Here is a 27,545-nt window from a genome sequence, read left to right as displayed (position 1 = left end):
ACAGAGAACGCCACACACCTGCTGATCGCTCAACCTTTGCATTAGCACTATAAGAGGAACATGAAGTTGGAAGTCTCCTATTTACACAGAGAATTTTGCTGTGCTGTGTCCACAATAAAATATATTTTATGTTAAGCACAGAGAACAAAATACATTAAATTGCACTGATAATTGGATTAGGGTTTGTTTTCAATGACCATTATGATAATGTATCAGCCTCATACCCATTGTTTGGGAATTCTAAGAAACAAAAAAATCATTGCAGTTTTGAAATATGTGTTTAAAATCAGTGCTATTTTGAAAGGTTTATTCCACCATCTTGATTCAAAATGATATCCTATTAAAGGAGAAAACATTGAGGAAAACATTATGCTTAAACCCCATGAAATCGGTTCTTCTTAAATTTCATTTCTATTCAAGAAAGCTTGTAATAAAAGAGCAGATTAAATGATTATGTGGTCAGTTTCAGAGTCACACATCTAATAGACTATACTGTACAATATGGAAGAGTATTAAATAAATGTAATGATTCTATCCATCTAACTCATTCTCCGAGTAGACCCACTGAAAATCAATGGACCAACACCAAACTCCTACTTTAAGGGAAAGCTGCCCACCTTATAGTCTTAACTTACAACTTCTGCTGCAAACCTACTCAGTGGAGTGATATATATTTCACCTTTGGGACAAGACTCCACCCTGGAAAGTCTACCTGCCAATCAAGCATATACTGATTTGCTAGCACTTCTCCTTTCTGTTTCTGTACTCAAAAGCCCCGTGGTGTATGTATTGGACAACCTCGCATTTTCATTACTTTTTAAAAATAGAACTTAGAAACAAGGTTTTCAAAAAAAAAGTGAGGCGAAGTCTTCTGTCTTTTCCTTGACTTTGTCACTGTCTAAGCAATCAAAAGAAAGAATTTAAGATGTTTGTTTGCTCTGAGCATGAACATGGTCAGAAATGTGGAACCTCTAAAAGCAACATTTTTAAAGATTTGTAGTCCTGACATTTGTCAATGGATTCTTCTCAAATTTGGGCATATTATACCACTCTGCAAGTAAATTATAAGAGTCAAATTTCATGCCACAGACAAATTTTCTTGCTTTTAGGACCAACAGGTCACCTAGCCAACACAACTAAATTCTCCTTCTAGCATTACTACGAAGGTATAGGTGAAATAACTTATGGCTAATGAAAGATATAGACAAGCTTATTTTGTTATCAATAACAGCAACAAATAGTGCTATGCTGAATACCAGAAATTAAACATTCATTTACACTTACATGTGCTTCCTGTGAAATTCAAGTATTTTTCCTTGCAGTCTTTCTTGGTTTGGAAGGTACCGGTTGTTTTTAAGATGCTCTCGGTCCCCAGATTCATCAAAATCTCCTAACTCAGCTGTGATAGAAGAGAAAAATATATTTGAAAGGAAATATTGCTTCACTATTGCAAGTGTTCCATAAAGTTAGCAAATGGATCCTTGAAGGTATCTTCATCTTACAATAACCATTGGTTCTCAATAGTATATATGGGATGCAAATGACGAGATTTGGTACCCCTTTATAGAGTTTTCAAATGATCATCCTGATGACTGGCACCCACCAGATTCACAAAATGGACTTTGGTAAGACCTAATAGATGGATCTGTTTCATGAGGGGAGGGGTGTCTGGAAAAGGGAAAATTCAATGTTCCTGTGCTAGCAGAATCAACATATGTTTGAGCAGTTAAGTTCCCAAGGAGATTCAACATAGGCACATTTAACTTTTTTAAAAAAACCAAACTTCTAAAAGCAAGCTGATAAGACAGAAAAGGGGAACATTATTCAGAATGTATGAAGACTTACTGAAAGCATGATAACAGATATTGAAACAGAATGTATGCCTCCTATGTTTCCCCCCTCTTTGTAAATGGTATTTATATCAGATTCAAAAGAGCCCAAGAAAGTCCAAGTAGATGCTTGCATTTAATGAGCAACACAAGTGCAAATCAATTGTGTTAATCAAAAATGGCTTCTGGAAGCAACTATAACAGAAGCAGGAAACTAACCAGGGAACCTGTTGTAACTGCTGGATGACAAAGAGGCAAAATAATTACTGATGAAGGAAACTGTAGAGAAGCTGAATGGATTCTTTGCATCTGTGTGCACAATGTATAAGTGACATTAGATACTAACACTGCAGAAGGTGAGAGATGAGGAGTGCTGCTGTATTGTCGTTGCAGGTAAGGCGTTCCTCAGCTAGATCTCTCTTGATTTGCAATGCAAATAGATACCTAAAGGGGGGGAAATCAATAGAATCATATTTTGTCCATTTTACTAGTTGTTTAGCAGCAGGAAATGAAAAATGGCCCATGCAGGAGTACTACAGGCCAGTTAGTAGCTGCATATATGCACAATGCTGACATTGAAGACAATGTCTGAGTGATAACTAAGAGTAGTAATATAGCATTGTTCTCCTCCCCCCTCATACCGCCAACCTGCTTAGTGACAGCCATTTACTACAACCACATCAGATCACCAGCTGTTACTAGCCAAGATATATGCTGTCACCAAGCAACATACAACTGCACTACCTCTAAGACTGGCAGGCTTTGTATCAAATGTGGCTAAGACTTGTTCAGGTGTGAGGTTCAGCTATAGCTCTTGCTACCATCACAACCCTCTCTACCTACTAGCTTCCCTGTGACTGACTCATGTCCTGAAGACTCCCCCAAAGCTTTCTAGTTAAGCAACATATTTAAGTTTTTCAAAGTCTATTTTAATAATTTTGTAATGCTATTATTTCTTCAGGTACAATCCTCCACAGAGCATGATAGAACATGCATCCTCACCCATTTCCTAGGACTTAGGAGAAACTATGAAATAGATACTTTTTCAAATATAGCAACATATCCAGTATACCCTGCAGCCATCAACGGCAGTCATTTAGGAAAGGAGGAGTGCAAACAACAGAAAACGGCAGCAAGTAGTTTTAGCAGAAACTCAAAAATCACAGCTGAATAGAAAAACTGACAAGCACAGAATCACTGATGGAAAGGTATGTAGGTGGGCTGAAGTAAACAATATAGGAAACACAAATGGCACAATTCAGCAGGAAAACAGGTATGAAAGGGCTGGAGGTGAGTAGATCTGCAAGAGGAAGACTTCAATGAGACTCAGTAAGAACACAGGAGACACCATTTATAGGTACTTTCAACTCAAAGCATGCACACAAGAGAACACAACCAAATGGCACAGCAAGTTGGGAACAGAATGAGAAATATCAGATAAACAATCCTGAAATTCATAACATCCAAAGGCAACTAACAGAAATATGACTTGCTACCCTGAAGCACCAGTCCCAGTATTTGTAAACTACCATACCAGTGTAATCTTATAAATGTTTATTCAGAAGTAGTCCTGTTGTGTTTAATGGGCTTTACTCCCATGTAAATATGCACAGGTCAGGATAACAGCCTGAAACCACTGCACCGAGCAGCCAAACAAGTTCTTTATCTCTTGAGACAATTTTAAACATAGACATTTTGAACACATCCTTGGCAAGTATATCCTCTTTGCACACAGCTGAAGCAGCATCGCTGCCACTTGATTAGATCAGGTAAAACTTGCTGTCATTCAAGGCTACACACACATACCAACTCTGACAGTGAATTCACAGGACTTTTGAGTTTAAAGATAATTCATTAATCCTTCTTTCCTATTTCCATTGTAAATTATTGTGGAATTAATAGTGCCACATTGTTTACCTGGTGTACTCCTCTTGCAGCTGACCAGGGTCAGGAGGAAAGAACTTTACTGCTAGACGAAGCAATGCATTCTTTGGTCCTAAAATAAAACCAATGCATTCTATTAACTTTTACCTTTATAGTTGAAACACTGAATTTGAATACCAATTGCCAACTCTCAAAAGTGAGGTAATAGGAATTAGGCATTTATTGAATGGAGCATGAACATTTCAACTTAAATACAGTAACTCAACCAACCAAGTATACCAACATAATTCTGAAACATGGTTGTAATATACATCCTAAGCAAGTGATCTGAAATACAGGAGAGGAACCTATACTAGCTAAAGTGCCAGTGGTAGGTAGCTGTTGAAAACTACTAAATGGTGGAAGGAAAGGGATTAAAGGGATTATGGCGAAACTGGGAGCCAAAATAATACAAGAACATCAAAGAACAGTAAAACGGGCTGAATGAATGTGGGAAGTTGGCATAATCAAAAACTGAAACAGGACCTCATGGCACTCCTAAAGTGATCCAAATTCTAAGGAAACTGCAGCCAGAAAACAAATGTTGATCAGTGGAACAGGTGCATTCTCTGTTAATTAAAACATTTTAAAATGTTTTGTTTACTTTTGTTGTATTTTTATTTTTGATACAAGTCGTTTTATTATTGAAACAGAAAAAGAGGATAAAACTAATTAACAAAACCTTCTAAAAACATAGCATTTGAATTGCTGAATGAGCCAGCGGGAATTTTGTAAAGTTGCTTTAAAAAAAACTTCATTTTTTGTGTTTTCCATATGAATGTTCTCCAATTCCATTGATTAAGTGAACCTGTGTGTCATGCAAAACAGATTATCTTCATTTGCTTCAAATCTCTAGAACGGTCTTCCCCAACAGTGTCCTTCATATGTCTTGGACTAAAATTTCTATCATCTTCACCATGATGGCGACGGAGGCTGCAGCTTGGTCAGATTCTTCTGCTCTCAGTTAAGTTTTTTAGCAGTTTTTTTTTTTTTAGCCACCTCTTGGTTTTAAACTCTTAGTTTTAACGTCCTACCAGCTGTTTTATCACCTCCTCGCTTCTCTTTACTTTTAGTTAGTGTTTTATTGTTTTATTGTTTTATTGTTTAGTTAGTGTTTTATTGTTTTACTGCTCAATCTGACTAGGGAGCAGCAACCCCTTGCTGCCCTCTGAGATTTTGAAGCTAATAGTTTTAGAGTTTTAGAGCTAATAGTTTTATTGCCTGGGCGGGGAGGGGAGCCGAGACCCAACGCGACAGGACGCCGGTGCAGAAGGAGAGCTAGTCGAAGGAGGCTGCCGGAGAGGGGAGTTCGCCCTGTGTTCAAGTGATTTATTCCCAGTTTTCCAACACCGTCCGGAAGTATCACCACATAGTGGATGGCCGCCGAACTAGCTGCAGAGTTCGTGTTACGCTCCGAACTACAAGCTATCAAATTACAAACTACAAACAGCTATCCCAAATCTTGCCTCAATCTGGACCTCAGTCTATAGCTGGGTGGAGCTTTCGACTTCCTAAGAGGCATAGTTTTTGAAATAGGAAGAATAACCCTGATTGGCAACAAAGATTTACAAATGGTACTTACTAGAAAGAAATGTAGGGACCTGGGGATAGCGACAAGCCCATTGTTCCAGGAGTGTTATGAGAAACAGAGTAAAATCACGCAATACCTTTTACATACAAGGGACAACGAGAATGGAAATGGAAACGGGCAAAAGATGGCTGAGATGGTTGAGTTGAAGCAGGATGAGGCTCTTCCTTTTCCCTCTGCTGCTCAAGATCACTCAACCTTCTCTAGAGGAATACAGGACACGGAGAATAACAACCAAAATAGAAATACAATGAGCCTGGCCCATGAAATAGTCTTGGCTGAGGTATTATCTTCAGAGCTACAGGAAGAAACCCGAAACTCCCAGAAATCCCAGACTTCATCTATGGGCTCCCAGACGGAAAACAATGACTGCTATCCTCAGGACTGGCTGCTCTCTATAAATCTGGATCTGGCAGCTATGAAAAAATACTTAACAATAACAAATGGGCTGCTTCTGACATTAGTGGAAAATTATCCCCTCCAAGCTAAAGGCTCAGAATTTCATGGTGTCAATCCACCAACCACCCCTCAAGAGCCAGAATATACAAAGCAACCAGCGACCAGCAAGTGCACACAAGGATCAGCAGCGGAAAATCATTTACAACAAGGAAAGGACATAGGGTTGTATGTATCTGTCCCTAAAACTGAATTTCCTATTGAAGTAAATCAAAAGAAGCGAGGCATCAGTAAGAGATCCCATAAGAAGAAAGCTGAAATTAAAAAGAAAAGTAAGAACATAAAAATTGCAAGGAAATCTGTTATAAACCGGCGTGCATGTAAAGTATGCTGGAAAAGACTATATAAGCTGATCCCAACAAAATCAAAAACAAACTCTAACAAACCTGCTATACATGGCAGCAGAGAGAACAACAGTGTGGATCCAGGAAAAAAGATCCAGCTGAAGTCTTTGAAAGAAACATCATCGCTGCCTAACAAAACAAGTGAGGAAACGGAATCACTACCCGGGTGCTCTATGCTGAAACCCCAAGGATCCATAAATATTAAAGAAGACTCACCCCATACCATTGATTATGGCAGATCTCAAGATGAGCCAGTAGCAGGGCAAGATTTGCCCCAGGATAAAGGATGGAAACTGATGTTGGCAGATAGGAAGTTAGCATTTCTTAACTACCCGAAGCCAAAGGGCTTCCTTACACAGGAAGAACGCTCGGTGCATTTTGTGAATACTTTAGATGATATGCTGCCAGGGAAAATAAAATTAAAGGACATTACCTCAGTAGATTTCATATTCTACAATGGATACTCTCTGCGAGTGATTGCCTCCTTCAAAGATCAAATCTTGGCTAAATATATATATAGATCAAGACATTTGCTGTTAAAGAAAAGGATAACGGTAACAAGATTCTTTGAAAACAGCACATGTTTGAAATTGTTCCCTGATGAGTTTACGACAGCTGAGATAAGATTTTCTTGTAAACCAAAGGAGGAGAGAGGACACTCAAAAGACAAACTGGAACATACTGAGCAAGGGTCCTTGAAACTAAGACAGGAGATGAGACTGCCCAATGAGGGGACGGATAACTTCTATCCAGAAGAAAAGGCATTAATAAATCAGTTTGGATTGTTGCCTTCCCTTGCCCAATCTGAGATCTTGAGAAGATTGGAGACCCTTAGAAATAAGCTAACAGAGATGAATGCTCAGGAAAAAGTAAGAGAGGAAGAACCGGCAACGGACCAATTAAAGAAAGAGAACCTCTCTGAAAAAGCCAAGACAGACCCCATGAAAGATTACTCTTATAATACCTCTGCAATTGCAGAGATAAACCTGTTAACAACAGATCTAACACAGTGCGCAAGGGACAAACTACCATCTAAGAAGGAAACCATCCTTATGGCAACCATGAAAGACTACCTTTATAATACCTCTGCAGCTGCAGAGATAAACCTGACAGCAACAGATCTAACACAGTGCGTAAGGGACAGCAACAATCTACCATCTAAGAAGGAAACCATCCCTATGACAACCACAACGCGCTCTTGGACCAGCATGAGATACCTGGATGAGGATGAACTTGGTATCAGTCAAATAGAACACCTCAAGGTAGATTCGCCAAAAAAAGGAGTTCTGATCACTAATGTTAGCACGCTGCACCCTTCAATTGACTCCATTGAGTACCTGGGCGACAATACATCTATGGACATTGCCAAAATGAATGAAATCCAACTAACAGATAAAAAGATAGGCCCAAAAAATCTTTTAAAGGCAAATTGACTAAGATCAATGTTTGGCAAGACAACGTGCAACCTTGCCTTGCTAACTTGGAATATTGCAGGTTGGCAAAAGAGGGTTTCTGACCAATCCTTTGCTAAATACATCCAGAGACATGACATTGTGTTTCTCCAGGAGACCTGGAGCACAAGTGAAGTGGAGCTAAATGGTTTTTCTGCGTTCTCCCTCCCAGGTCTTTTAAGTACTAGAGGGGGGCGAGTTAAAGGTGGGTTAGTTACCCTAATCTCAACAAGGCTAAGGGCCATATTTAAAAAACTAGACCCACTAGACCATCTGGCCACAGCTGTGCAAGTACAGTGGAGAACCCACAGCTTGCTGCTGATTAACGTATACCTACCCCCACAAAGAGAGAAAAGATTGATAAGAAACAATTGGGCTCAGTTAGAACAGTATCTTGACAAACTATCAAATCAATTTCCTGATGCCTCTGTAGTGGTGGCAGGCGACCTAAATGCCAGAACTGGACAATCTGATGAGGCTTTGTATGCCCATTTCCACGAAACAGTCCCCATTATAGAGGAAACCCACCCAATACCAGCTAGAGTCTCAAAGGATAAAGGCTGCAATTATGCCGGCTTATGCCTACTACACTTGGTCAACAAGTTGGACTTGGTTATACTAAATGGCCGTACAGAGGGGGAGAAGGTCGGAGAATTCACATTTATATCTAACAATGGCGCCTCCACAATTGACTATATAATCGTGTCGTATGATCTTCAAAACAAAGTTCTGGAATGCAAAGTGGAGGAGCGCTTAGACAGTGACCATCTGCCATTAAGTGCACTCGTAGCTGCGGGAAAGGATTTATCCTGCGCTGAGAAAATCGAGCATTCGAGCCCTACAGCTTTGGAGCTCAGATATTCGCGTATCAGATGGACAGATGAACTGCATAAGGAAATTTCAAGTAGGCTATGCTCAAAGGAATTCCTTACTAAGAGAGAAAACCTCATAACTTCCTCTAGCCATGAACTAAAGATAAATTTATTTCAGGAGTTAATTTCACTCCTTCAAGATTCCCTGAAGGAAAAAAGGAACAGGCCAAGTAGGCAATCTTCAGTATATAAAAACTCCAAACCCTGGTTTGATCAAGAATGTCAGGACATGAAGCTAAACTTACTGAAAAAATACAAGAATTATAGATCTGCCAATTTACCCCAACTCCCCACGGGCTGGTTTGAAGATAAACGAAACTATAAAATTCTGATCAAAAACAAAAAACTCCTGGCACAGAAAAGAGAATGGAAATGCCTAATAGATGCATCCAGAGAGAGAGATTCGGCCACCTTCTGGAGACTGGTAGCAAATGGAGTGCGATCTACTTCCTCAGAAGTGGAGTATACTATACCTGCAGGGACTTGGGAGGCATTTTTCCAATCTCTATATCCAGCTCTGCCTTTGACACAGCCACTAATACAGTGTGCGGCAGGTGATGAGTGGCCCCCGGTGTCGGTTGCGGAGATTAGGAGGCTTATTCAGGCACTCAAACATAGAAAAGCCCCGGGAGCAGATAATATCTCTCCTGAGCTTCTCAAAGCCAATATTGACTGGTGGGCCCCAGTCCTTGCCACCCTTTTCACCAGCATAGATCAAACAGCAATAATACCAGAGGACTGGGGATTGGCAATCATCGTTCCCATATTTAAGAAAGGCTGTAAACTTGATCCAGCCAATTACAGACCAATCAGTCTCTTAAGCATCATCAGCAAACTTTATGCAACTCACTTACGTGAAAAGTTTGCGGACTGGCTGGAACAGGAGCACGTCTTAAAGGAAGCCCAGGCTGGTTTCAGGGCACATAGATCAACTCTAGACCAAGGACTGGTATTGCAACATCTAGTGGAGAAATACACCTCAAAGAAAGGAGGCTCTCTCTATGTAGCCTTTATAGATTTCAAATCAGCTTTCGATTCGATACCCCGGCACAGACTTTGGGAAAAATTAAATGCCACAAACATCGATAGACGTCTTTTGCTTCTTATCCGTAGACTACATGAAAATACTCGGATCCGTGTTAGATGCGACCGTTATGGGAACCTATCAAAGGAAATCCAAAGTTTCCATGGTGTCAAGCAAGGCTGTGTTCTTGCCCCTATTCTATTCAACTTCTATATAAACTCCTTAGTCGGAAAGATGGAGGAAGCAAGTACTCATTCCCCAAACCTAAACAATATACCAATCCCAGTCCTTTTGTACGCAGATGATGCGGCACTTATTTCCTTCTCTTGTGTGGGTCTAAGAAAACTTTTACGAGCTCTTACAGAGTACTGCGAAGCTGAACACCTAATAATAAATTACACTAAATCAAAAATTATGGTGTTCCCCAAGAGAAAACTCCGACATAAATGGAAAATTAATAACCAACCTATTGAGCAAGTAACATCTTTTAGATATCTTGGAATAATTTTTGATGAGAAGGGATCTTGGTGCCATCAGATTAAGAATTCCATTGTAAATGCGCAAAGATCTTTTAGAGCTATCATAAGATTCTTTTACAGAAAAGGAGGTCAATATGTTCCTGCCGCCTCCCAGGTCTTTGTTGCAAAAATACTTCCACAACTGATGTATGGCACCCAGATATTTAATTGCCAAAAACTCAAGTCCCTGGAATCTGTACAAACTAAATTTTACCGCTCCCTACTAGGGTTACCTACCTGTGTCTCCAACACTGCCATTAGGCTGGAGGTAGGTCAGCTCCCTATTAATGCCAGGATATGGATCCTGAAGATTCACTTCTGGCTAAAACTCATATTTTTCCCAGTGGGAGTGGCTCCATTGACTTTACTAGACCCGTTCCAGTCTAAATGGAGATTGTCGCTTTATGAAAAATTGAAGGGCCTGGGGCTTTCCCCACAGGAACTTATAGCCGCAGGTTTTGAAAAGGCTAAAATGATGGTGAGCCAGCGAATAGGAGATATAGAGCTTCAGGACCATATGAGCAAGATAGATAAATATCCAGCTATCCAAGATTATGGAAAAGGGTTTAATCTAACCCCATATCTGCTGGATCTACAAATCGCAAAATATAGGCGGGCGTTTACCCTTACCAGATTTGATGTACTGCCATCTGCCTTACTAAAGGGCAGATACGAGGGCACACCCTATGCCGAACGAGTTTGCCCATGTGGTCTGAAGGAGGCGGAAACGGCTTCACATGTGTTGTTACACTGCGACCTCTACGGGGATATCAGGTCACTGTTTATCTCCCCTATCGTTCAGAAATTCCCAGGTCGATCTGAATCTCAGCGGCTGAAAATCCTACTAGGAGATAAAAACCCAGAAGTAACACTGAAAGTGGCCAAGTTTTCTGCGGCCGCGATCAAGCGGAGGGCATTAGTTGTAAAAAAGTAAAAGATCTGACCCTTGGACAAGCCCCCCCCCTTTTTTAAAGTCTACACATATATTGTAGCGCATATATGAGTATATATGTGCGTGTGTGTGGGTGTGTGTGCATATGTGTATTGTTTTTATGTATAATTTTACAACTTTTAATTGACACCATCATTCCCTCGTAAACTACTGTTGTTTTTATGCTTTTTTCTTTTCTTCTGGTCTATGACCGTAATAAACTTATTCATTCATTCATTCTATCATCTTCACCATTGACCATGATAGCTGGGAATGATGAGAGCTGTAGCCCAAAACTTTTGGAGGGTACCAAGATGTGTAAAGTCAGGCAATCAAATTCCGGCTTAATAAAGTAACATAGGCATGAGCTGCATGCACCTTACCACAGTTAAAAGTATGCTCTGAAATCCTGGCTTATTGGGAGACATGAACCATAGTTCTCAGTTCAGACTTAACAGGAAGCTACAGTTAACTGTGGCTTCCTGGATGGTTTCACTGCTTGTACAAAGACGCAATAAAGGGGCTGCACGTGGGTGCAAACAGCACATAGATATCCTGCCTTAATCTTCCAAATGTGGCCATGTTAAGAATAGCACCAAAAAGTTGCTAGAATTCTAGAAAGAAACACTAATAGAAATAGTATATATACTTACTTCGTATTTGTTTAATTACAGGTTTCATAGGCTCAAGCCAAATCTGAACAAGGAAAAAAGGGCTTAGGTAAATAATTAAGCAAACACTGCAGCAGTAAATAAAACCACACAGCTAAAATAATTCTAGCACCTGTAAACCAATATTTCCCTACACCCCCATTTCAGTTAAACAAATGTTTTAGCTAAAGGAATAAACCTCAAAATGTCTATACATAGACAGTGAAAAATATAGTGGAAAAGCTAGCAGAAGGAAAAAAGTTTCCTGAAGCAAATGAAGGAAAAGCACTGAGTTCTAGTTATGGCAGAGAACCTTTTGGAAGGATCACAGGAAAATTAATTTACACTAATGCTTGTGCAACAAAGTCCCTTGCCCAAGAAACTTATGGCAACTCTTTCTGGAGGTTTCAGTGAGGAGACTGACTGAAATCTGCCCAAGATAATAAAGCTAGAGGGCAAAGATTAGAATGAATGACTTGAAATTCCTTTCAAGTATATGAATGCATTTATTCATGCAAACTTCAAAAATAACATCAAAGATATTTTTTTATCCACTGAGAAAAAAAGTTTTTTTGCAAAAGGTCTAGATAGAACTCTACATCTAAATATGCAAATTCTGCCATCAAATGAAGTACATCAGGCAAGTGTTGTTTGAGTACACTGAGTGTCTAGATTCAATTCAATCTGGGTTCAGGCCTGGTTTCATGATTGAATCAGTCTTTGTCACCCTCAGAAGAGGGACGGCGAAAATGCAACACTGTTACAATTACTTGATCTCTCAGTGGTTTTTGACCCCACTGACCATATCTTCCTACATCAACTGTTCATGATCAGTATAGGAGGCAATGTATTACAGTAGCATTGTTCCTACCTATGTGGGTGAGTTCGGAGTGTAACAGTGGGACAACACTGTTCTATGGCCTCCTGCACTTGTGTTATGTGATTCTGCAAGGCACAATTTGGTCCCCAGTGCTATTTAACATCTATATCTACTACACCTCCTTAACATCTGGATCAGGAAAGGCTGTGCAAGTCCTGGATCTATGCCTGAATGCAGTGGTGGACTGGAGAAGGGCCAACAAACTGAGTTTGAAACCTGGTAAGAAAGAGGCTCTGTGGGTAGGTTCTTACATCCTGAAGATACTGCACTCCCTCTGAACAATCAGGTATGTAGTTTAGATAGACCTTTGTCATTAGAGGTCCAAGGGAATTCTGTGGCTAGCAGTGCCTTTCCCCAGTTATGGCAGTATATGGATCGGGATAGCCACTGTAGTCTATGCAACTTCACCATCACATGTCTAGTTGACTTCACATCAAGCCTTATGCCATTTGTGTCATAGGTATTGTCAAGCCTGTTTCATTGATCAAGGTTATATTACTTGATCCCACTCATGGACTTCCTAAACAGCTTTGTTCGATCTACGTTTTACTTTTATCCCTTGTAGCACAACATCTTGATTCTATGTCAAAAGATACAGTACAAATACTGATCAGTAGAAATGAGATTCCAATTTATACAGCACTCCATTTCATCTCTAAAAATGCTAATCAAGTGGTTTGGTGTCTTTTCTTGAAACACCATTCTTTTTGAATCATAGCAAAAACTAATAAAATTCATTGAAAAGGAACTAAACACTCAAGAGAGCTCCATAATAAGCAAAGTAGGTAGTGCTTGTTTTAAAAATGGAAGGACCAAAAAATGGCATTCAACAAAACTGTGTAGGGTTATTATTTGAAACAACTGCAGCTGCATCACTTGGTGCAGCTTTGCTTACCTGTAATATAATCCTCTTTCTCCTACATTAAAGGAATTTTTGCGCAAATTTAACCAGAGTAGAACTACCAAATGTCTTCCTTTAAAAACAAAGCTGAAAACACATCTATTTAAAGGTGTTTATATTCAGATAAAAACATATTACATACCCAATATGACTGCATGTTCTGGAATTCAATTCCAAAGTAGTCCGATTCAACCAAATTCAACCGATTAAATACTTCTGTCAGCAGTTTCTGGCCATAACATTTTGACTGGAAAATTTAAAATAAAGTGAAAAGGTAAAGTTGAGTTTACTTGAAAAGTAATAGCTAAAGTTGGTTTCAAAGCTTAACCTGGAAACAAAAAGATAAAAATAGTTCATGCCAATTTAATGCTACTTCTGCACATATATCAACACAATGCATTAGAATTCTTCTTTCTTTGCCACTGCATTCAGAAAAAATGAACCACAACTGTTAAAATTTTCATGCCATATAAAAATACACAGCCTATTAATAGATACACTGTTCTGTAAAGTCTTAAAGGCAAGCTGAGAAACATTACATGAACAAAAATGAATACATATCAAAAAGACTGGGCAATATCCAATTAGTCAAAGTAAGAGTAAATGAGTGTGGATCTCACTCATTATCCAGTTCCAGGGAAGAGGTTTCTCACCTCAGGCTGTTTTAAAGTTTTTAGATCATCTTGGAAAAAATATATACTAGACTCTGACCATATACAGAAGAAAGATCTCTCTTAAGTCAATATCTTAAGACCTTGGTCCTATCATCCACCTTCAATCCAATGCCTCTTTGAATTCAGTGCTTTGTTTTGAAACAAGCTAAAAGTCAGTCAAAGACTGTGCTCCCTTGTGGAGATGTTTCTGAGTGCTATAGAGAAGCGGTTTCTTTCAAAATTTCAATGGCTGTTAACTTGAGTGAAAAACGTGTTCAGCTCAGTTAAACTAAGGAACATGGGAATATTTTGTAACTTTCTCAAAGATGGATATTTTTTCAGGGGTGAGTCTGAGACAATCGCCCAATGTTATATTAGAAACTCATTAAATCCAATACAAAACTTTAAAGCCATCACTTGATTAAAACTGATTCCATGATCCTCTAGCAAAGGCACGTCCAACAGGTAGATCTCAATCTACTGGTAGATTGTGGGGTGTTCCTGGTAGATCGCTGGTCCCTCAGGGATCTCCTTCCCCCCAAAATAAATAAATAAAAAAGAATTTTTAAAAAGCTCAACCACTCTGGCTTCCCAAGAAAAGCTGAACAACTTTGCCTTTCCCCAAAAAAAGCTCAGCAACTTTTGCTTCCTAGCAAAAAAAGTGGACCATCAGATTAAGGTCCACTATTTGACTGCAGATTCAGGACCCTCAGCTGTGTGTTTTATATAATCAACTTTTTATTATGTTCTGTGTATATCACAATGCTCATTCAGTTTCATTCATTCATTCAGTTCCATTCATTCATTTGCTCCCTAAAAAAAAAGAAAACAAGCTCAACAACATTGATCCATCAAATGACAATGGGTAGCTCACTGCCAGATTTTTATACTGTGAGTAGATCGCAGTCTATTGGGAGTTGGACGTCCCTGCTCTAGCACACGTAATGACCTTGCTTGAACACAACACTAAGCTATGGTTTACCTGTGTGAGCTGGTCAAATCTCAGGATTCCATAATCCCCATACTCTACTCTTCCAGCATAGCCACAAAATCATCAGATTATTTTGCTTCAGTTTTCACTTAACCAGTTTAACATGTTGTACAAATGTTAAACCATGGTTAATCTTAACTATAAGCGAAACAAAGCATCTTCAGAAATTATCGTTTGAAGTTTGCTTGGTTCAGAAAACCATTTTTACGATTGCCCATAGTTTTTATGGCTTTGGATGTCACTACAACCTGTGGCTGATCTGATGCTAAAACCTGCAATTTCCTCCACTAAGGAGTAAACCCTAACCAAACCAAAGTGGAGTCCCTTGTACACCTTCCGGCAACTCCTGCAGCCAACATAACTGCAACATCATCTGATGGGCACCATGATGTCTATCCCAACTCTTAGTAAACATCAAATATTTATTTATATACTACTTTTACATTTCTACAATATTGCATCTTTTGCTTCATGTATATCAGTCTTTAATACTCTAAATGGAAAATGAAATGATTGTAAGTTGTGTGAGTGAGGAATGAATCTTTAGCTTTGAAGAGAACATTCTGCTAACAAGAACAATATGTTTGGAAGAAAGCCTGGCATTTCAACACCACAATAACAAAATGCCTGAGATACCTAAAAACCCAGGAACAGCACCTGGTCAGACTCCTGTGAAACCTTAGTCCAGAACAGCACCCCAAGATCACCACATATTTGATCACCAGTGTGACTATCTTTTCTTTGATCATGTGGCTATAGCCTGTGGTCACAATAAAAGAGTAAAGGGGTGGGGGAGAAAACTGAGCAACTGGTACCCAATAGCTGGGGGGCGGGGAGTGTAAGTGCCTGGGCAGAAGACAGTATATTTTGGCAAGAGCGGAGGCAAGAACTCCAACCTTCACCTGCCCCAGCATGGTGTGTTTGATGCCATAGTCCTAATCCCTTCTTTCCTTCATCACTGCAGACTCCTAGACAGGCCATGTATTAACAGTTACGTAATGCACAACATAATTTTCAGTAATTTTTCCTAGCTCTTGCCTTCGTGATTTGATCAATAGTTTCACAATGAGCAAGGCACATCCTTTAATAGTCAACTGAAAAAATGTGCAACTCTCTAATATAAAAGATGATAGTGCAAATGTGAAAATGAATACTAGCAGCTTTTTGGACTATTTGAAGTATCTTCAGTGTTTAGAGGGGGGAAATTTTCTTCAAATATAAACAACCATTCAATTTTATTTTTAAAGTGTTATGATATTGTCAGAAGCTGCCTCTACAGACCACTTTTTACAGTAGAACAAGGGTGGGGAACTCTGGCCCACAAGGGGTCCAGGTTGGCACACAAGTCCATTTCCCCCAATCTACACCCACCTGTCAATCAGCTGGCATTAACGAGTGATGTCAGCTGATGGACTGGGAGTGCAATTCAATCCTGCTGGGGGCAAAGCATACCCTTTGCAACCAGCAGTTCTGAATCATTTGCTCATCAATTGGTGAGCAGAGGATTCAATCCTACTGGGTGCTATTTTGTCCCACCCCCATGCATGCCCACCCACCTATCAGTCACTGGATATCATCATGACATCAGACGATTTACAGATGGGTGGCCCCACCCATCAGCCAAAGATACCTAGCTCACCAACCAACAAAGTTTCCCCACCCCTGCTGCAGAACATATATTTTAAATAGATTTCATAAGCCTAAGCTAGGAGAGAAGTGACTGACATAACATGTTCTATAGAACTGTGGTGTATGTGCTGTTACTAAAAATGCCAAATGCTTATCTCTACCTAGATATATATAGGTATACGCATACATGTGTGACAGTGTTTGTGTGTTGTGCATGTGTACATACACACACGGATCTGAGTATTCATTCAAACACCCTAGGATCTTTACTCAATAACCCTGCCAGCCTCCCCCCCCCCTTTCCACTAGCTCAGACCTCTCCATACCTCCATGGCTTGTCTGAACCAGCTAACTACCGCATCATCTGGATCCCTCCTCCTTGCTTCACCAGGGCCACTACCCTGCATTCAATCCACTACTTCCCTCCTCACATCAGTGGGACCTGCATCACCTGGACCTGAATATATAGCCTCTGGATCCCTTCTCCTTTCCTCGGCCACTCACTCAATGGCCCAACAGCTCATCACTGTAGCTTGCAGTGCCACCTGTCCGAGGCCAGTCAAACTATAGCATGACGACATGCTTATGAAATATATGTAAAGTGTGTGTGTGTATATGTATTTTAAGTTGCTGAAATTATTTATAACTACTGTACTGTGTTTTGAATTCTGCTGCTTTAGCTTCGTGAGAGATGTCTCAGCTGTTGTACACTGATCCAAAGAGATGCACTATTTTCCAACTATAATCAGAAGCAGCCAAATTAAAAACAAACATGAAGCACTTCAAATGAAGTTTTTTGAACCCTGCAGAAGCACTGCTGAAAAAAATAGTGATAGGCATGCAGCCTTGCTTCTGCTGACAATGACTTTAGGGCAAAAGCACCCAAAAAACCACAATTAACACCATGACATTACAGTGGGGGACCCACAGGAGCAGTCAATAAAGAAATATAAAATTAAACAAATGAATTTGCGGGGGGTCTTGAGAAGCGTCCAAAAAGTTTGGGAGCCATATACATGGCCATGGATTTGTTACTCCTGGATTAATGTCACATCTACTTGCATTCAAGCTACACAAAGCAAAATTCTGTACATTCTGTACTATGCAGTCTTGACAATGCAAAATTCCAAAACATTTATTAGGTCATAAATATTTCAATAGTAATATCCGAAACCTATGTTGCCAAGGTTTATTCATAGTGCCACAATTGTATGGTTCAACATTATGATAGTACCACCCTTAACATTCCATAAATTTTACTTTCAACTAAGTAAGAAGAAACAAGATGTTCTTTTAAATTTCAAGCTCTCCAAAATCATTAGAATAGAAGGTTTGTTAGGGCATGTTTTTTTTCTTTATCCACCTGTGCATTTCATTTTTACTATACACTCTCATGGTACACCCTCATGAGAGCAGTTTCCATCTTTCAGATAACAAATAATCAACCTACAGTTGTTAAAGATATGCTTTATCTTTAAGATATAGACTGGTGAAAATTAATTAATTCAAATCTATATGAATTCAAACACAGCCTCTCTGGCTGTGTTACTTCCTTGGGCCCCTAGAACACAAACATACAGACTCCAAAGCTGCTAACAGCCGGATTTCTTCCTGTCCGTAGACCCTATATGCCCTTATATGTAGGCAGTGCTTTTTTCTAAAAAATGTTTAGGGCTACTCTCATTTTCCTACTCTTATTGAAATACTGCACCTCAATGAGGCCAAACTTAGATTCACAAAATGTTTAGGGATATGTGTACACCTGTGCCCCCCCCCCCGAAAAAAGGCACTGTATGTAGGCCCTACCTTAGATCTTGCAATAGCTTGTTTCTCCTTGGCTCTTCCTCCATGATGTTGTTGCCTTTCTTTATTGCAAACTATTCCTGACTCAATTCATTCTTAAATCAGATCTCCTAACTCTCTTAATTCTGGGGTCTCTTTTCAGCTTCCCACACACAGCCTCCTGTCTTTTAAGTTCAATCTGAAGAGTCTTCAGAAGCTACATTATTTTTAACATTCTACTCTAGTCAATTTCATGCAGCAATTCACTCATTAGTCAGAATAAGGAGTGGATGGAATTCAGGCAACAGGAAAGCAATATATCCATAATGGAGTGCCTTCTGAAGTAATGGCAAGGGCTTAACTGTTAAATCATACAGAATAACAGACACATGTGTAATGACAACATGCTCATGTACATTAGGTCATAACCGGTATCTAGTACTAAACATATGAAGATCTTTAAGACTTTTCCAAATGCATTCCAAGCACAGTTTGCATTCTTAAGCACTGACCCAAATATATCAACAACTGTTATCTGTTATCGCTCTAATACTAGAGGAATGCAATGTAGGGCTTGCGAATGAGAATTCAGTATGAACTAACTGATCACATTCAAGCCAAACTTTGAACATCTTGAACGGGTTATCTTCCATCACTTGCCTTTTTAATTAACTGTATATTAATTATAAAAGGGACGCGGATGGTGCTGTAGGACTTGCCGATCAGAAGGTCGGCGGTTCGAATCCCCGGGAAAGGGTGAGCTCCTGTTGCTCTGTCCCAGCTCCTGCCAACCTAGCAGTTCCAAAGCATGTCAAAAGTGCAAGCAGATAAATAGGTGGGAAGGTAAACGGCGTTTCCATGCGCTGCTCTGGTTCCCCAGAAGCAGCTTAGTCATGCTGGCCACATGACCCAGAAGCTGTATGCCGGCTCCCTTGGCCAGTAAAGCGAGATGAGCGCCACAACCCCAGAGTCGGTCACAACTGGACCTAATAGTCAGGGGTCCCTTTACCTTTATATGTCATTTCTGTCTAGTATATAAGTGGTATATTTCAAAATACATTTTCATTTATACACTATCATTGTAAGCAAATTTTACTAAAATGGAAGTAGAAGGTTTCTACCAATTTCAATCACACTAGAACACAGCAGGAGTTTCTATTAAGTACTTTTACACAAAAGCTGGATTGTACAGTGCCTTCCTAAGATCTTACAGTAGTGTTAGAGAGAAGTTAGCCTTGACATTTCATGACTCTTCCAACAATCAATGTCATTATAGGGTTGGGATTTTGATGCCAAATAAATTCTGAATGCTAGAAAACACACACATACACACAGTCAAAACTCTCCCAGAACAGTTTCCGTCAGCAGCTATTCCCCAGATTACATGGGATGGAGAGATTATAAAGGAGATGAAGCAACACCCTAAGAGGAAAGGTTGCATCATTGGGGCTTTTTAATTTAGAGAAAAGGCAAGTAAGAAATGATGTGATAGAAGTGTATACATGGAGAAAGTGGATGGAAAAGAAAATTTCTCCCTCTCCCGTAACACTAGAACTCACTGACATCCAATGAAGCTGAATGCTGGAAGATTCAGGACAGAAAGTACTTCTTTACATACCACATAGTTAAACCATGGAATTCAGTGGCTCCTAGCTATGATGGCTATGCTCTGCTTCCACAGTCAGACACAGTCATGATTCTGAATAGTAGTTGCTGGAAACCACAGGAGGGGAGAGTGCTCTTGTCTCGGGCCCTGCTTGAGGTTTTCCAACAGGCATCTGATCAATCAGCGAGAGAACAGGATGCTGGACAAAATGGGCCACTGACCTGATCCAGCAGGCTCTTATTATGTTGTTATTTTACAGTCAGACCAAATCACTGTATTTATTGTTCTGGGCAGGAAGGTAATGAATGTTCTCAATCTCACTTACTAGCCATTCCACCTGGCCATTAAAACAAGTATGTAACACTATGCAAGATTGGTACATGAACATTTTTCCTCTTTCTCTCATTTCTTTTTCTTTCATATCTATAAGATTGTATGCCATTATTTTGAATTACATACTATTTTGAGTGCACTTGCAGAAAAGTGGTATTTTTTTTATTTATTGAATTTATATACCAACCTTCATCTGAGGATCACAGTATAAAAATACAAAAATATTTAACACAATAACAAAAGAAACAATATAAATGTAGTAGGTAAATGCATTTCATGATGCACCGATAATTAGGAAGTTCTGTGACCCTCTAAAAGCTCTGATTTGTATCTGACTCTCATATTAAGATGATTAAAGCAGCTCTACTCGTATGATTTTAGTCAGATACAATCCCTTTTCAGTCATTAAAAAACTGAAGCAAAATGTAATTGAATTAGTGGTTGTCCTTTAATTTTAGAAATTAAATGTATTCAATGAAACATAAAAAGCAAGATTAAGTCAGAAGTATAACAAAACTGTAAGGACATGAACACACTTTCCTTCTCCAAGTTAAGAAGCATGACTACACACAAGCTGGACTTTCTGCACAGAGTTCAGTCAAAAACAATCTTCATTTGCTCTTTTAAATACTTGAATAATTATTTAGTATTCTTCCTGACAAACTGAGGACATCAATATGAGGACATCAATAAGAATAATTGTGAAAAGTACGAGGAACACTGTTTCCAGTCACCTAAGCCCAGAAAACTATATGACTAGTTTTGCATGACCAAGAGACATGTTTCCTCAACAGCATCCCCCCTACAAAATCTCCTCTGAAACTGAAGGGAGTTTGATAAGCAGTTTGTGATACAGAATAAGCCTTATTCATACAATCACAAAAATGATTTCCACTGGCATTTGAAGAAATAAATATTTCCAGGTTGTGTTAGCTCTACAAGCACTATTAGAGGTCACTTTAGGGTCACTATTAGAGAGTAATGATATGACTTAGGTTCAGTTGTACAAAGGGGGGGAAGTCAGAAATTCCACTGGACATGCAGAGACCCCTGGGTAAACCCAAAGTACTTCTCTGGATTTCAGCTTCTGCCATCAAAATTACAACACACTACAGTAGATACAATGATATAAAACCTTGATCTGGCTATCCTGGCTTTTCACACAGAAGACTGAAGAGGCCACTGCCCACAAAACACTGTAGTTTGATACCATGTTAATAGCAGGTAAACATGTCCACATGAAGATTGGAATACATCAGCAGCCTTATTTAAACAATCCATCTTGGCCTTGCAAGCTATGCTAGAAACTCTCAGAAAATCTTTAAAACGGGACCAGCACACAAGACATAATGCTAAGTGCTTTACTGCCCCAGTTTCTTCAAGCTTTTCTGATAAACTTCAAAATCTGAAGACAGTGTCACTCACACATTTACATGTAATCCAAGAACATGCTACAGACCCATTAAAATCTCATGAGAAAAAAATACATACACATACATATGAACCACCTGGATACACCAGTTTACTCAGGAATTCAAGCCATCAAACAAGTCAGCTACATGACAGATGGATATAAGATGATGTTTCCGCTCAGCAGTTCCAACAGCAGCTATTTAAACATTTCATTTTAAAGAGTAATTGCTTATTCTTCTATTCCCTTCTCACAGTAAACTCATTAAAGTGAAATTATCAGTTTCAAATTGTAGCCCTGCTCATATCTGCTGTTCACAGACCAAACTGGTAGGTCCCAACATCATTGATCCCATTTTTATGATGCTGTGACATTTTGATGTTGTTTTATTCGGTTATAAGTCACAGTGATGCTATTAGGCTAAACAGCAGGATAAAAATAATAGAAAGCAAGGACAAATATAATCCTGCAACTTTTGAGGATTGTTTATATAATATTCCTTAATATAGCACAGATGTTGTGAATTTATTTTAGTGCTATGACAAACTCATATAGCTCTTCAGAACTTTCAGTAATGTGGAATTACTATTTTAGCAGTGCTATAATTCACTACCAGGCAGACAATGAAACAACTACAAAAATTACACCTGTACATAACAAATTGGGAAGTACAGAACTCCAAGAAGGTGGAGTGTGTGTGAAACTATTTTGCATATTTTCATGCTAAACCTATGTGCATAGACTTTCCCCAATGTGTTCTCACTAGGACTGCTAAAGGAAATGGGATGGCAAGTCCTTGACTTATGCAATGTAAGAATTATCTTAGAGCAGTGATGACATGGCATGGAGACAAGAGTTGCAAAAGTGCAGGGACAGAAATAGCTGGTGAGGAAAAGCAGTACATGCTAGGCTTAACATTTTGAGAAGCAAAACAAGGTAATAAAGTTTAACAAACATTTACTTGTGCAATTTTACACAAGATTACACATTGTATAGCAATGTATTCTTATTTTCAGAAAAACAAAGAAGATTCTTGTCCTGACCTTCACTGCTTGATGAATAACTTGAACTCTTAGTTCAGTTTCTGATGAGCTATTTAATCAATAAATCAGAATGGTAAAAACGCAAGGTGCGGGTTAGAAGGTACAACAGATGCATAAAAGGTATAGAAACACGGCTAAGTGTAAACCAAGACACATACCCTGCATCTTCCTGTTGAAAGACAGTGAGGGTATAGTATTTAGCATGATGACCAGCCTAGTCCTGGGATGGGGCAAGCAAACAGGCACTTCTTCAATAGGTTGGGCTTACAAAGTTTGTCAACAACAGTGCCTCACCAGTGGGGATGGAGGTAGGGTTGGGTGTTGGCTCAGCATCAGTTGCCTCCTCCCTTGAAGGAGACAGTGCCAGGGCTGACTCCACAGCAAGAGGGATCTGACTAGAGGTCCTGGTGTCACAGGAGCGTAAAGCTCCTCTGCCAGACCACTTGGTTTCTCCCCTGGATGCAGCTCTCCAGTCCCTTGATTACCGGCCTCTGCCTGGGCTCAGACACTTTTTGGGGTTCACCTCCCCTATCCTCCCAGGACCCTCCCCAGGGTTATCCAGCTTGAACTCCCTGAATTCCTCCCCTGTTTCCTCATAATCTGACCATCTCCATGACACTTCCAAGGACTATGTGTAAATTCTGGGTAAATGCAAATAATTAGAACAAGGAACTACTGTGTTACAGACTAGCAAGTGACAAAGGCTGGCACAATGTGGTCCACAAAACACCACCATGGTCTCTACTGCCAGCAGGCTCTTAAGGGGCAGTGGTAGCAGCATCTTTTCTGAGATAGTGTCAATGTCAACTGAGTACAGAAACTGTTACTCTCAACCAGTGCTTTTTTCTAAAAAAAACGTTTAGGGGTACTCTCACTTTCCTACTAATATTGAAATACTGTCCCTCAATGAAGCCAAACTTAGACTCACAAAATGTTTAGGGGTATGCATCCCCTCCAGAAAAAATGCACTGATCTCATCTATGTTCTTTTAAAAAAATGATTAAATTTTCCATTTTAACAATCCAATAAAAACCACATTAAAACATTCCAAATTATCATACAATCAAAAAAGCTGAACAATCGTGCCAAATTATATATCTTAGGGTGACTTCCCATGCTCTGAAGTTCAGGGAGTGATGATCTAATATTGTACTGCATTCCTTAATTTGTCAAATAGTCCCAATAAACATTTCCTATGTTGATCCTTCATGATCTCAACTATGTTCTTATGAGGTCTGGACATTTATTACAACTAAAAAATGAAAGTACTTAAATGTGAATTAGTAAAAGCAGTCTTTCCAGAAAAAAAGAAAAAAGAAACCCTCCAGCAACAGAAGAAATGGGTAGAGAATGAGATGCGATAGTGCCAAAGCAAGTAATGCTTACTAAACTCAAAGCATGACTTCATGGTACTGCATGCCAGTTATGGAACAAAAAATAAAAGTGCAATTGCAGAGAAAAATGAAAAGTGCTAAAGGTACAAAGTATGAATATTTCTTGGAGGTACAAAGGGGAAGGGTAACTGTTTGACACACCATCACTCTCACAGCCAACCAATGGAAAGGGAAATGAGGCAATGTCAGCAGTTGGGCACCACAAAGGTTTAGTGGATGTCAGGTTGAGACAGCTGAGGACAAGAAGTGGAATAGGAGGACAGAATATGCTGAAACAAATTACAGTTAGTTTGACTGACTGCAGATCATCATTTAACTTGAGCCTAGTTTGTTCAATAAACCATTGTTTAAATAAACCAGGATTTAATACTGGCTTAACATGACATGAGAAGCAGGCCAAAGAGCAGACAAGCTACTGGCCAATGTGGTTGCCAATTAGGGCACTATGTCTCTGTGCTAGATAACAATTTTAGTTACCCCCAAACGACTCAAATATGTTCCACTGAAAAATCAGTTATAAGGAAATGCCATTACCAGGAACAAATGAGTTCTTTTGTCAAGGAAACACAATTTAACACAACTAAACCAAGTGCTAGCTGAAGCCCAATTCTTGCTACTGGCTTGTAGTTCATGGGAGGTAAAACAGTTGTTCTCAAAAACGGTTTCAAAAGAAAGTCAAGCCATTAACAAAATAACAGGCTTAACAATATAGCAGTCCAAATAACAGGGAGAATGGAAATTGAAAATTGTTTTTTAAGAACAACCTGTAATATCCACAGCCATGAATTATAGGTCTCTTCTAAGGACAGATAAAAATAAGCTCAAGGCAGTTAACTGGCCATATTTAGAGTATTCAGAGTCATGACAAACATCTGGCAATGATTCTTTCTGGAATTTTGTCTATTTTTTTCCTACTCAACCAACAAGGGACTGACTATCCTAACATCTTTTTGATTCTTATAGCACAGTATTTAAAGGGATTTGAAAGAGTTCATCCTCCCCCATTTTGCACATTTAAAGTGGTTAACACTTTCATAGCATACAGCTTCACGAAATAAAACAAATGCATTATGAAAGAATGACCAAAAGAAAATTCAGAATAAGGAAAAGATTGTCTCTGCCAAGGGGGGAAAAACAACAACCTTTTGAGTTAGGTCTATTTCCTTCTTTGGGAGCAGTATGGAATACTGGGCATTTGCCAGATGCTGTCCTAAAAACTGCTACATGCGCATATTGTCAAAAGTAACTTCACAGCACAAGCTCCTACAATGTGTTTACTAGTAGTCAGCTGATGAAATTATTTTAACATCTTTTTCTTTCCATCAGTCCTTCAAATCAACAAACCTTCTTTAGCCTAACTGGGGTTTTGTTTGTGTATTTATGCTTTTATATTTCCCTTTAGTTAGCAGCTATTTTTTCCTGTATAACCACAGGAAATCACAGCCTCGTGTAAAAACTTCCAGATTACTTCCTGTATAGCTCAATAAACTTTCTGAGTTCCAAAAACAGTTCTTTATTTTAGACCTCAGAATGTAGTGAGTCATGGTCAACCATATACAGATTTGATTTTAAGTAAATCAAGACATTAAAATACTGATTTAGGACAACAAGAGCAAAGTGTGCCCATTTTTATACCATGCCTGTTGAAGTGGCACATAAACCACACATGATAAAATAATAGAATCTGACTTGTCTAACCCCAACTTAATGAAAGTTTGAAAGCAGGCCATTTTCACTTGTGGGATTCAGACCTTATATAGGTAACATTGCAACAAGCCGGGAAAACTTAAAATGACTCAAATAGGTAAAGGTAAAGGTACCCCTGCCCGTATGGGCCAGTCTTGACAGACTCTAGGGTTGTGCGCCCATCTCACTCAAAGAGGCCGGGGGCCAGTGCTGTCCGAAGACACTTCCGGGTCACGTGGCCAGCGTGACATCGCTGCTCTGGCGAGCCAGAGCCGCACACGGAAACGCCGTTTACCTTCCCGCTAGTAAGCGGTCCCTATTTATCTACTTGCACCCGAGAGTGCTTTCGAACTGCTAGGTTGGCAGGCGCTGGGACCGAACAACGGGAGCGCACCCCGCCGTGGGGATTCGAACCGCCGACCTTTCGATTGGCAAGCCCTAGGCGCTGAGGCTTTAACCCACAGCGCGACCCGCGTCCCATAAAATGACTCAAATACCATAAAATGACTCAAATACCAAACAGTAATTTAAGAAATCTAAAGAAAAAGTATCAGACAATTATTTTAAAAATAGCTAAAGAGAATATTCTAATACTCAATAGCTTTCAAAAGAATTTAAGAATTATTTTTCCACTCTCTTCGTGCAACTGGAAGATGTGCTCTGCAACTGGCTACGTGCATTAACTAACTGCACCCTCATGGCATGTTAATATATTTTGTTAAGCAGTCACAGGATACTTAAGTCACCTCTGGAAAATCCCTTCTAGAAAATCCTCTCCCCTAGTTGTATGAAGGTGGATTACACTGAAATACTCAAAGGAACATACTTGGTTTTCTTTTAATCAGGGTCAGTGATGGTCACAGCATCAGTTAGTGCAGGAGGAGAATTCACACAAAACAGTTACAGAACACAAAATAAAGTACTCACTCTATTACAGTGCATCTGAAAGTGTGGGCAACTAGTCTGTATCAAGAAGTGGAAACATTATTTAGTAAGATAGCCAATTCAAACAGCCTACACCAAATGACACATTTGGGAAGCTCCAGTTGTGGGAAAATATGATTACAAGAGACAGACATTCAAGATAAAATCTGTACTTCTTTGGCAATAAAACTATATATCAAGCTACATTAGATTTTCTTTCAGAAACTTTAAGCAAGAACTTCATATCTGAATTATGCAAGAAAATTTCACCTAGCAATGTTCTGAAGCATTTATGACTAAAGGAATTGTACAACCATTTGTAATGAAATCATATCCTACATTTATGAAGAAATACATTACCTAAAAGTATCAGGGGTAAACGGCATAAAACATTTCCCCCACTAATTGCTTAATGATAATCTAGAATGATAATCTAGTTTTGCCTCTCTCCTCCAAGTGAAACTACAGAAAAGATTAATTTAGAACACTCCTAAACAGGTGCTTCAGAATTCTTGTTTTCTATCAATATGAGCACAGGCATGACTGGGGTGGGGTGGGGGGTGGGAACAGAAAAAGCCAATTTGGCCCTAGCCAAGGTGTACATTGGGACGCGGGTGGCGCTGTGGGTAAAAGCCTCAGCACCTAGGGCTTGCCGATCGAAAGGTTGGCGGTTCGAATCCCCGCGGCGGGGTGCGCTCCCGTTGTTCGGTCCCAGCGCCTGCCAAC

The 27,545-nt window shown here is 39.5% G+C and overlaps 1 protein-coding gene and 1 long non-coding RNA gene across 11 annotated transcripts in view; both read right to left on the bottom strand.

Annotated features, from left to right (window-relative positions):
* FARP2 (FERM, ARH/RhoGEF and pleckstrin domain protein 2) overlaps positions 1 to 27,545 on the bottom strand; it is a 79,981-nt gene that overhangs the window by 42,712 nt on the left and 9,724 nt on the right. For all 10 annotated transcript variants that reach the window (XR_014511962.1, XR_014511963.1, XR_014511964.1 and 7 more), the window contains exons 3-7: positions 13,510 to 13,614; positions 11,590 to 11,632; positions 3,747 to 3,825; positions 2,176 to 2,273; positions 1,285 to 1,399 (exon numbers count right to left, since the gene is read on the bottom strand). Coding sequence is in view for 5 of the 10 variants with exons in the window: in XM_083443090.1 (XP_083299216.1) it covers positions 1,285 to 1,399; positions 2,176 to 2,273; positions 3,747 to 3,825; positions 11,590 to 11,632; positions 13,510 to 13,614 (440 nt within the window). In the remaining 5 variants the exon portion in view is untranslated. The remainder of the gene's footprint in view (positions 1 to 1,284; positions 1,400 to 2,175; positions 2,274 to 3,746; positions 3,826 to 11,589; positions 11,633 to 13,509; positions 13,615 to 27,545) is intronic.
* Positions 20,434 to 27,263, bottom strand: LOC310678793. Its single transcript, XR_014511974.1, has 2 exons — positions 26,393 to 27,263; positions 20,434 to 25,994 (listed from the first exon to the last, which is right to left on the bottom strand). It is a non-coding gene; the product is annotated as an uncharacterized lncRNA (long non-coding RNA).

This window comes from Podarcis tiliguerta, assembly GCF_965153285.1.
Source record: "Podarcis tiliguerta genome assembly, chromosome: 5".
NCBI lineage: Eukaryota > Metazoa > Chordata > Lepidosauria > Squamata > Lacertidae > Podarcis > Podarcis tiliguerta.
Note: the sequence above shows the minus strand (reverse complement) of the source record. Positions and strands in the feature narration are given on the sequence as shown.